Source organism: Bidens hawaiensis, unplaced genomic scaffold (assembly GCF_021521415.1).
Source record: "Bidens hawaiensis isolate Kalapana, Puna unplaced genomic scaffold, B.hawaiensis_p1.1 tig00033212_1, whole genome shotgun sequence".
NCBI classification, from domain to species: Eukaryota; Viridiplantae; Streptophyta; class Magnoliopsida; order Asterales; family Asteraceae; genus Bidens; species Bidens hawaiensis.
This window is the reverse complement of record NW_027495690.1, coordinates 38938-50337: the sequence shown is the minus strand read 5'-3', so window position 1 is coordinate 50337 and position 11400 is coordinate 38938. Positions and strand designations below refer to the sequence as shown.

Here is an 11400-nt window from a genome sequence, read left to right as displayed (position 1 = left end):
AACTACTGTTGATGAATGTTTTAGTAGTTATGAAATGCATACATTCACAGTTTGGTTCCACTGATATGTGATGTTGGAATAATGTAATCTGTTTTTGTGGTGTGGTGCACCATTGCAACCTGATCCACTTGATGTGGTGGGAAATGAGAGTTTGAACAAAAAGGGGATATAAATTTATAGGTTATGTATGCTAACTTGCTTTCATAGCTCAGTTGGTTAGAGCACCCGTTTAGTAAGCGGGAGGTCTTGAGTTCGACTCTCAATGAAAGCAATTGATTTTTCATTTCGGGTTTTAATGGAATGCAGACTCATGCTTAAATGCATTTTGTGAAAATCAAGGTCCGCCTTTTAAGGTGTATTTTAGAATTTAGTGTGAAATTGATGTTTCTTGACAAACACAATTAAAATATTGTTGGTTAATATTTTTTTCCTTAGCTCTTATTATAAGGGTATCTAATGTATTTTTGGTGCATCTTTTAAAGTTTAGTTTTTCACTTCATAAAGATATCATGTGACAAAGCACACAAGGGTGATGTGCTTAACATTTACACTAGCTTTGTGAATGCTTAGATTAGCTAGATTTATGTGTGAACTTGGTTTTGTGCTGATGTTATTGAAATGTGTTGCTAGATGGAAATAACACATGTTGTGTGACTCGATAATTGATCAAGTGATGCAATCTGCTAAGTTTTTTTTAGGAATTTAGTCTATAAGAAGAATTGTATGGGTCTTGGTACCTAACCACTTGGTGTAGGCTAATATGCATTGCTTCAAACACGTCGAAGCTTTGCGGTGGATTATCGTAGAGTTATGGCCCTTGCGAAGATTGTTTTCTGTTATATTGTTGTCAGACATCACATTTTGCTAATTCAGGTAACAATATGTTGATTCACACTTCACTATAAGACTATATAGTGACTAAAAAAATACATTATTGTATCTAAAACAAATAGTTTTTTTTCTATTTATAAAAGAATTAACTTTATAATTACTTTAAAAGAATATTAATTTAATAATGAACTTTTCTTTTTTTCTTTTCAAATATGTTAACGTATAAATGAAATTAATGTGCTAAACGTGAGAATCAAGTAGAGTAATTATATATACAAGTATTAACGTGCTAAACGTGAGAATCAAGTAGAGTATAATTTAGCACGTTAATTTCATTTATACGTTAACCTTCCATATATATATATATATTTATCAACCGTAGAAATATTTAATAGTTAAAATGTATTTTATATCCAATGAGTTTTTAGCTATTGAAGGGGAAGTGGAGATGTAGATGGAGGCTGTGAGTTCTTAAGTTTGAATCAATTTCAAACGGGTTTTATCAAAGTGGGCCTTTAAACGACATGTTTCTTTGTTACAGAAGACGTTGAGCTTGAGCACATCAATGTATATATAGAGTCGCTTTTTACAATTGGGTATAGCTGGGCTTTTTGTTCTTTGGTGGTAAAAAGAAAAAGAATAACTTAATTTGGGGGTTAATTTGAATGAATTAAGAACCCTAAATTCCAAAACTACAAGTCACCGACGATCTTTGATCAGTGAAATCCTTCGTTCGATGTTCCCAAGACGACGTTTAATCTGGAGATCAACACGCTAGATTTTCCCTTCCAAAGGTATACCTTTATATTTATAATCAATTAATTACAAGCTACTTACTTTTACATTACATTACATTCTGTATTAGTATTATAGTTTCTTCAAACTGAAATGATCAGATGCAGTAACTTTAAAAGAATAGAGATTATTAATTAGTACACTTTGAATTAGATCATGAACTTTCACACATATTGATTGTTAGGTTAGATAGATAGTCACACATACATAGATAAGCTATTATCATTATGAGTCTTGACAAAAAAACATCTGCAAGCTATAGATCATCATCATACAACTATTAGTTATTTCAACATAATCACATTAAACCGGATTCAGATGCCATGTATCACAATAGATATCATGTAAGACTTATGGATTGTTGATTTTAAAGAAAGAACTTGACAAAGTCATGATGTAATTGATGCGGAAGCGTAACAATTTCATCTAGTTGTTTAACATTAGAATCACATTGATTATCTGCTGTCTGTTATACCTGATTTTGATGATAGAAAAAGTATTGTGAATACATAGTTAGTAGTTATTTATCGCTTGATAAGAGTAGTGTGAATGCTTCAAGTTCTCTTATTTACTATTGGATCTGTAGACATGTTCTCTTATTTACTATTGGATCTGCTTCAAGTTAGTTATGCAATGGGATCATGAGCTGGGGTGAATTTGAATCTAGTTAATTCAACTGTTGACACCATAGGCTACTACACTTTTTATTCTTTGAACCTGATGCAGAGTCAAATGGCTCAAGAACAAATGCTTATATTCAAAGGCTTTCCGAACCGAATGATTTGGTCGGCAAGCTTTAAAGCTTACACGCGTTTCTGAAACATAGATCAATTAACTAAACATTAAATCCTAGGCCTCTGTTTATACTTTATACTAAATAATCCAAGAGATAAAAATAGGTAACTAAATATCCGCCAAACGATAAAAAGATAAACTTTAACTTGAATTCAAATAAATTGTTCCCAGGGGTGTAAATGACTCGAGCCGAGCTCTGCCTGTTTTGACTTACTAGAGCTCCGAGCTCGGCTCATTTCGAGCTATTTCTAAAGCTCGAGATCGGCTCTTGAGTTGTTTTTTCAAGCTCAGGCTCGGTTCGTTTATTATTTGTTTATTAGTTATATAAGTTTTTATTTTTTATATACTAAGCCTAAGCTCGTCTCGAGCTCATGTAGTGCCTTAAACGAGCCGAAGCTCGTCTCGAGCTCATGTAGTGCCTTAAACGAGCCGAAGCTCGTCTCGAGCTCATGTAGTGCCTTAAACGAGCCAAAGCTCGGCTCGAGCTTGGTTGTGTAGTGTAAAGTAAATACATAGAAGTCTAAAAGAGGAAAAACTTAAAACTACACAAGGCTCGATGAGCCTAAACGAGCTTTCCACACAAAGCTCAAGCTCAGGCTCAATAACTATACGGGCTTGGCTTGAGCTCAAAAAAGCTCGTCTTTTTTCGATCTTTTTATCGACGAGTTCGAGTAGATCGCGAGCTCGGCTCATTTGCACCCCTACTTGTTCCCCACTCAAATGATTCTTCCTCATGGGCCGACTATCGGGTCGGGTCAAATTATGGGCCGGGTGCTCCTGCATCAGAACCTTTGTAGATGAATATTTGTTTTAGTTGTTATTATTCACATACATTCAAGTTGCTTCCGTTGATATGTCATGTTTGATAATGGCTAGACTTGTAGTCGTCTTATTGTGTGGAATGCGCAATGCACCATTGCAACCTCATCCACTTTCTGTGGTGGGAAATGATTTTTTGATAAAATGAAAAGAAAATTTGGGGATGTATATCAGCTTGCTTTCATAGCTCAGTTGGTTAGAGCACCCGTTTAGTAAGCGGGAGGTCTTGAGTTCAAATCTCAATGAAAGCAACCCTTTTTTATCTTCTTTTTCTTCAATATTTGGAACATCTCATGTAGGAAAAATCTTATATTAAAGCTAAAAGCGGTGTCAAAATACATTTTATAAATCTTTAGACTTTAGTTCATATATTTTCTTATCCATTTGTGTTGTTATGGCTAGAACTCTAGAAGTACTGTAATCATTGCGTGTGGCTATTTTAGATACCATATTCACTGCCCCCTTTATAAGACATAACTTATTAAATAGTAACATACTTTGCTTAATAAGTTATAGTTGTTGGTTAAGAGGGGTAAAGTCATGCCCTGCTTTTTGAAAGTGGAGTTGACCTGGATAATTACCTTTTGCGAGCATTTTTGGCTACATCCGCCTGAGGTATATTTATAAGTTATGCTGTTTTCATGGTTCTTGATGTTGCCTCCTGAGGTATATTTATAACTTTATTAATATTAATCAACTTTAATGCATTTTAATCACTAGCTTCTTGCTTCTAAATTATATTATGTGTTATGCAGCTTGTATAAGTGAATATAGCATGTCAGAGTTACCTAAATTTAACTATTCTAGAACTAGAATAAAGCTTTTTAGTTGCCCTTATTAATGTCAATGAAGGTTCATTCATTTTTGAGTCCGCTTCAAATTGGTTCATTCATTCACCTTTTTATTCTTTGAACATGATGCAGAACCAAATAGCAATCAAATGGCTCAATAACTAATGATTATATTCAAAGGCTTTCTGAACCGAAATATTCGGTCGGCAAGCTTAACAGCTTATGCTTATTTTTAAAACATCGATCGACTAACTAGACATTAAAACCTAGCCCTCTGGTTATACTAAATAATTCTAGAGATAAAATAGGTTGCTAAATATCCACCAAAAGATAAAAAGATAAACTTTATCTTGAATTCAAATAAGTTGTTCCCAGGGGTGTAAACGAGTCGAGCCGAGCTCTGCCTGTTTTGACTTGCAAGAGCTCGATCTCGAGCTCGGCTCATTTCGAGCTATTTCTAAAGCCCGAGATCGGCTCTTGAGTTGTTTTTTCAAGCTCGGGCTCGGTTCGTTTACTATTTGTTTATTAAGTTATATAAGTTTTTATTATTATATACTTTAAAATAAAGCAAGCCTAAGCTTGGTTTGAGTTCATGTAGTACCTTAAACAAGCTAAAGCTTGGCTCAAGCTTGGTTGTGTAGTGTAAAATAAATACATAGAAGTCTAAAAGTGGAAAAAATTAAAACTACATAAGGCTCGATGACCCTAAACGAACTTTCCACACAAAGCTCGAGCTCAGGCTCGATAACTACACGAGCTTTATCCAGCCCGAGCTCGAAAAAGCTCGGCTCGTTTTGAGCTTTTTATCAATCCGAGCTGGAGTAGCTCGGCTCATTTGCACCCCTACTTGTTCCCCACTTCACTTTTTCCTCCTCACAGGCCGTCTATAGGGTCGGGTAGAATAATGGGCCGGATGCTCCTGCATTAGAACCTTTGTAGATGAATGTTTGTTTTAGTAGTTACTAGTTATGATGTACATACATTCAAGGTGCTTCCATTGATATGTCATATTTGATAATGGCTAGACTTGTAGTTGTCTTATTGTAGGGAATACGCAATGCACCATAACCTCATCCACTTTCTGTGGTGGGAAATGATAATTTGATAAAATGAAAAGAAAATGTGGAGATGTATATCAGCTTGCTTTCATAGCTCAGATGGTTAGAGCACCCGTTTAGTAAGCGGGAGGTCTTGAGTTCGACTCTCAATGAAAGCATTAGATTTTTAGGTAGCTTTTGTATGTAGAATGGACTTTTACCATATCACAGGACAGCTGTTAGAATTCATAAGTTGACCTTTGCATGTTTTGAACTTTTGATAAAAAAATTGGTTCGATATAAAAGGAAGAAGAGAACACAAGTAGGGTGTATCTTTTTTTTTTAACTTGGTGTGTATTTTATAAGGTGCAACTTGAGAAACCAATTCAGTTGTTTAGACTTTTGGTATTTTAGTTGAATATTTTAAGGCACATCTTGTCATCTTGTATGTTGGGTGTTCTTTGAAGATGGTCTTTTAATATATATTCATTTTTACATGCATTAATTGATCTGCTTTCAACCCACCTATACTATTAACTTATTTCTTAAAAATGTTTATTTGCTATACAACATGTGTTCTCTTTTTTTCTCTTTTCACTAATGGAAGTATGGAACACAATGAATGTTTTGAGATTACATACCATGTAAGAGCATCCACAAGTCATAACAAGCACCACTTTTTGAGGTCCGGGAGAGGTGGCCCTGCAGCGGACGACATCACAAATCCCATCGTTGTGGAGTCAAGTCCGCCTTGGGCAGTTTGTTGCTGTAAACCTGCAACAAACATATGATGCGACATCCCCTCTCACATACACACACATATATATCATATATATACACAGATTTAATATTTTTAATGGGGTTTGTGGATCTTTGTTGTTGTGAAAGAAAGTGAAGTTTTTTAAAAAAAACATTGGAATGCGATTTGACGATGATATAGCGGTTTGTAATTTGTATAGGATTATTGATATAGATGCTTTAAAAATCACCTTCCCTTTAATATCATATCATTTCAAAATGAGTTATTAGACTTATATAAAATGCAACAATTATATTCATTAAAATATAAAATCGAAATTGACATCGAACTTTTAAAACAAATTTTGTATTTCATTATCATTCAGGAAATTTTTAGAAGTATTAAAGTAATATTTTTATTTCTTAATATTATCTAGTACTTAAAAGAGTTAAAACATTCGTTTTTGTCATTTTCACCATTAATTAAAAACATTTAACAAAATGAGGGCCCTTAACAAATTATGGATGATTCCAGAAAACAAATAATATGCCAGGTAATTTAGAACCACAAAAGTTATTATTAATTTAATAAACCACAATATATGGTCTAATTTGATTTGGTGGATTGCTAAAATTGCACCAAGCATATTGTTGAGGGTATTAATCCTTTTGTATATATTTCCAAGAATTTATGCACAAAAAATATATATAATAAATAAAACTAATCTTGCATATGTCCAACCTTAATTTCAACATTCCTATATTTTTCTAAAAATGTTTAATTTAACTATAACACGTAAGTTTTAATACTAATCATACCAACTTGATTTATACATTTATGATTAGATAAACTAGGTGACATAATTGTTTTAATACGTAATTTCAAGTTCAAGTTGTTTTTTAAAGCAATACTAAAAAGAAGTTGAAGAAAAGTATCAAATTGACCGATTCAGTTACACACGTATACACTGAACACAACTAAGGTTTATTCGACCATGTACAATCTTTAACAATAACATAAACTTACGTTTATAAAAATAATACAATTTTATCAAGTTATACGTTAGTTAAGTGTAAATTCTAAGTAAAGATAAAACTAATTTTAACTTGTTACATAACCGTGATTTTAAATGCGTGTTTTAATAACCGGATATTGATGTTTTCTTGATGATAAAAAATCACAAACTCAATTTTGATGTCAATATGTAGTTTATTTCGTAGAGGATTCTTTGTTTCTATTTATGAAAACTCCATGTGACAATTTCAGAAGGTTCATTCGTCACAACAATTGAAGTAGTATCCTATCATTGAGTGCGTATCATTACTCAAAATTATTTTTTTATTCTGATTAACAATATTCATATAATGTACAAAAAGGTTAAAACCATATTAGAATAAGTTGGTCTGTGTAATGATTTCATATTACTTTCTTTTATAAAACTTTAAAAACAGAATAAATTATTAACAATAACAACCATTTCTCATTATCTATGTTGATTTATCAATTAAAACATGTTACCTAGGATTCTAGGAACTAATACTATGAAACAACATCATAATTGTCAACATAACAACACTCCTTACCAACCAATTGGATATCTCATGTCTCAAGATGCATGAATAATATCATATAATGTTGATGATTATTATAATATGACTACTTACCTCATAATTAATACAAAATTAAGTACTAATAATAATCTTATCTACAATCTCTTAATTTTTTTTTTCTTTGTCATATCATATAAGTTTGCCTCAACTAAACAATCAATCATCATACCCTTTCAACCATTCAACATCAACCAGCAAACATACATTCATCTTCCAAACAATTCTTGTTTCCAATTATTAACTTCAATAACTCCAAAGACAATCCAAATCAATTGGTCCACTTGAAGTTGATGGAGCTTCTTGATCTTCAATTCCCCTTGTACCCTTTTCAATATTCACCCCCGTGTCCTCTGACCATGACCCAGTTAACACCTCCGTCTCCATCTTTAACCCGTGACCATACATTAAACCCCTCAACATCGCTTGATCGCACATTGGAAACCGTGAACCCGAAGGGAATTGATGCATAATTGGATCCGATTGGACGTCGAACAACATATTGGAATTGGATTCGATGGCATTGGAGAAGCAGGGCACGTGAACCGACTCGTGTATGTTTTGATTATTAATCTTGACGCCTAAACCCGTCGGAGACTCCAATGGTGGTAGAGAAGTAGCAACGCCACCTGAATCCGTCTTAATCAGCTCCGAAATGTTCACTTTCTTCCCCCCTGAAGTCTTGTAAAACACGCGAGAGATCACCCATTCATTCTGCAAATCAAATCACACATAATCAGAATCATTAATCATATACATCTAAAAAAACAGAGCAAAAACAGAGTAAAGACAGAGCAAAACAGAGGAAAACAGAGCAAAAACAGAGTAAAAACAGAGCAAAAACAGGGGAATCAAGAACAATTACCTTAGTTGATGTTGGCAAGTTTGACATAGATGATTTACCAGCTAATCTATATTCATGAATCACCCAGTTTGTCTTTTCTCCTTTTGGAGCTCTTCCCATGTAGAAAACCAATGTTTTCTTCATTCCAATCAGCAACCGTTTTCGAAAAATCTCCTTATCTTTCCCAGTAGCTTTCCAATAACCAGCCGCGGTTGCTCGGTTTGTCCTTAATCCAGTTGGGTACTTCTTGTCCCTAACACAAAAGAAATACCACTCTTTCCCTCCCAATTTTGCCATCCCTTTACAAACAAAAGTTTAAATATTATTAAGTTGTAACAAACAAATTAAATACAAAATACAAAGTTACAAACTATAAAAGTTAGAAGTTAAAAGGTTAAGGAACTCACAAGGCAATTCCCATGGTTCAGTTTTATTCATATCCACCTCACCAATTGCCTTAGCAACAAAGTTATGATCAACAACTTTTTTCAACAAATAATGAGTGATTAGTTCTTCATCGGTCGGGTGAAACCGGAACCCGGGTGGCATATCCATTTGATCATCCACTTGATCATGACTAGAGAGCTTATCCATAATAATACTTGAATCTTTAAAATCTTGAAACTGAAAAAGATGCAAACTTTATACAGAAAATGAGTTTCTAGGCCAAGATTTTATATGGGTTGAGTGAGAACATATATAGGGGTGTATTGATCTTGAAAGCTATGTGGAATCATTGAAAAAATGAGCCATGATGATATAAAGGTGAAACCAATAGATGTGTATGCTGGAAGATTGAAAGACTTATTAAGGAAAGAAAGAAACAGAATGAACAACTTATGGACATGGGACTATGGGAGGGTAGATATGACATTTTGATATATTCTTAAGTTTTATTTCAATTAATTTATTTAATTAGGTGAATGTATATATACATACTAATACTATGGCTAATAGTATTTTGAATCCAAATTACATGTATTATGTTATGACTTATGGTGAATGAACCTACAAATTTGTATATTATTAGTGCAAAAGATTATATTAAAATATTTATAATTATGTTATTCAATATTACTTTTCATGTGAAAAAAAATTGAAAAAAGAGATTTAGAGGGAAATGTATTCTACACTTCCCACATGTATCATGCCCCACATGTATTATATTCATAAACATTGCTCTAGGTATAAAATAATGTGCATTTTTAACGATAAAAGGAATTTGGTTTTCTTTTGAATTAGCTAAATATATACAATAATAATATGCATATAGATATAGATAGGAAATATAATATTATTCTTTGGTAACAGAATTTGGCGTGACACATCTGTGACTTTCATGAATAAGTCCATGCATTATTAAAACGGATAAAAAGAATGTTGGAAAATTAAATTATAGAAATGTCGTTTTCGTAATAAATATGAAATTGGGTTGATTTTTAGTTTTCATGTACTAGATTAAACTTAACTTTAAATGTAAGTTGTTATTTAAAGTGTTCATGGTGTTTTAACTTTTCTGAATATATAAAGTATAAACATACTAACTGTAATTCTTATAAATATGACTGAGAATATATACAAGAAAATACAAGATAGTTACAATGAAATGAGATGGAATATTTCTTTTAGAAGTTTCCTTGAATTACACCGATGACAAGTGGATTTAGAATTTCGATCAGGATGATACTTTTTCGGTTAAAGGGTTTTAGATTGGACTTAAACCGATGGGACTTGTTGGGACTTCTTTTTCTGAGGGAAGGAACAAATATATGCCTTGGAAGGTTACTATGTTGCTTCCGGATTGTTTTTCGAGTATACTTAAATTAAGTCGATCATTTTTACTACATGGTGGATTATCTGAAGAGCTTGAAATGATGCAATTTTCAGCTCATAATTCAACTCCAAAGTTACTTTGTTTGATTTGATTATTTTGGTTATTTGTTGTGGTTCTCGTCTCTTAATTGTATTTAAACTTCAGTTTAATTGGATCACGTGGCTTAATATGTTTCAACAGGGTGTGCTTTTTTATTAAAGATTGCCTTTATTTTTATTTTTTTTTCAAAGGAAAAAAGAAAACACACACATACAATTGCATATATCTTTATAATTTTCTGCTAATGGACTAATAGTTATGCAGACACCAATTTTTAATAGGACAAAAAACGTTTTAAAAGAAATTGTTACGTACACTATAACATCTCTTTTAGCCTTTAACCCCCACTAATTCACCAAAAGAGATATAATTATTTGATTGCACAACTTTTTTACTTTAGGTTGTTAGGCACGGTCAAAACACACTCGTGTCAACACTATATGTCTATATGATCTTATCATGCTTTTGATTTTAATTAGATAATTTGATAACCAACTTTCTGAGGCATTATCAAAAATAGTTGTTTTAGGTTTGATTTGTAGCATGTTAAATAGTTGTTTTTAAATGTATTATTTCTATACATGACTTGAATTAGTGGTGAGAGAACTAATTAACAAAAACGAAACCGAATTAACATATAAAGGACATTGAAATATCATCCTAAACTAATAAACGGCGGTTCTATTTCTTGTTTTAACCAAATATTATAGTTTAGTTTCAGTTATACCTTTTTTTTTTTTTATAAAGATTTTATTTCTACTGATGAAACATAGATATTACATCAATATAGCAGGTAGGCGGGCAACAAGCTGCGCCGCCACCCCTTTCTGAATTGCAAACCCTAACCTGCTAAAGACATACCCCTGCCCCTTTGGAGTCGACACATTGCTATGCACAACCTTTTGGACCCTGGTTAGAAAACGGATAGCTTCCGGTGCCAAGGAGCCAAATGTATCAAAAGCCAGAGGGACAAAAACATGTTGGTTCTCTTCGCAGGCTTTAGCATGTTTCTCCACCTTCTTCGTTTCAGCCCTTTTTATTGCTTGCCCGGCTACAAACCCATTATCCCTCAAACCAGCTAAGGGAGATACCCCTGTGAGGTCAACACAAGCGTGTTTTCCCCCGGCCCAACCAAAGACGAGCAAATCTGCCGGTCGTAGAGTGGATCTCCCTTCCGTGGGGTCTGTAAGGAAGTTTACGGGGGCTTCCTTTTTAGCTGATATCCCAGCTCGCCTTAAGATGTCCCAAAGAACGTCCCGCACCCAATCA

The 11400-nt window shown here is 33.2% G+C and overlaps 1 protein-coding gene and 3 non-coding genes across 4 annotated transcripts; 3 read left to right on the top strand and 1 right to left on the bottom strand.

Moving 5' to 3' along the window:
* Positions 1-197: 197 nt before the first annotated feature.
* TRNAT-AGU (transfer RNA threonine (anticodon AGU)) lies at positions 198-271 on the top strand. The gene has a single exon. It is a non-coding gene; the product is annotated as a tRNA-Thr (tRNA).
* A 3146-nt stretch (positions 272-3417) lies between these two features.
* TRNAT-AGU (transfer RNA threonine (anticodon AGU)) lies at positions 3418-3491 on the top strand. Its single transcript has one exon. It is a non-coding gene; the product is annotated as a tRNA-Thr (tRNA).
* Positions 3492-5173: 1682 nt separating this feature from the next.
* TRNAT-AGU (transfer RNA threonine (anticodon AGU)) lies at positions 5174-5247 on the top strand. Its single transcript has one exon. It is a non-coding gene; the product is annotated as a tRNA-Thr (tRNA).
* Positions 5248-7490: 2243 nt separating this feature from the next.
* On the bottom strand, positions 7491-9179 carry LOC143584627 (NAC domain-containing protein 79-like). Its single transcript, XM_077066639.1, has 3 exons — positions 8666-9179; positions 8280-8557; positions 7491-8128 (listed from the first exon to the last, which is right to left on the bottom strand). Exons 1-3 carry the CDS (start codon positions 8850-8852, stop codon positions 7661-7663), a joined length of 933 nt encoding a protein of 310 aa, XP_076922754.1. The 5' UTR covers positions 8853-9179; the 3' UTR covers positions 7491-7660.
* Positions 9180-11400: the final 2221 nt, after the last annotated feature.

Excerpts from the sequence above, each read along its gene's own strand:
- LOC143584627 (XM_077066639.1), bottom strand. The coding sequence starts at position 8,852 with ATGGATAAGCTCTCTAGTCATGATCAAGTGGATGATCAAATGGATATG. Across the intron at positions 8,558-8,665 it reads TGAACCATGGGAATTGCCTT|GGATGGCAAAATTGGGAGGG; the intron begins GTGAGTTCCTTA and ends TTGTTTGTAAAG. Across the intron at positions 8,129-8,279 it reads ACTTGCCAACATCAACTAAG|AATGAATGGGTGATCTCTCG; the intron begins GTAATTGTTCTT and ends TTTGATTTGCAG.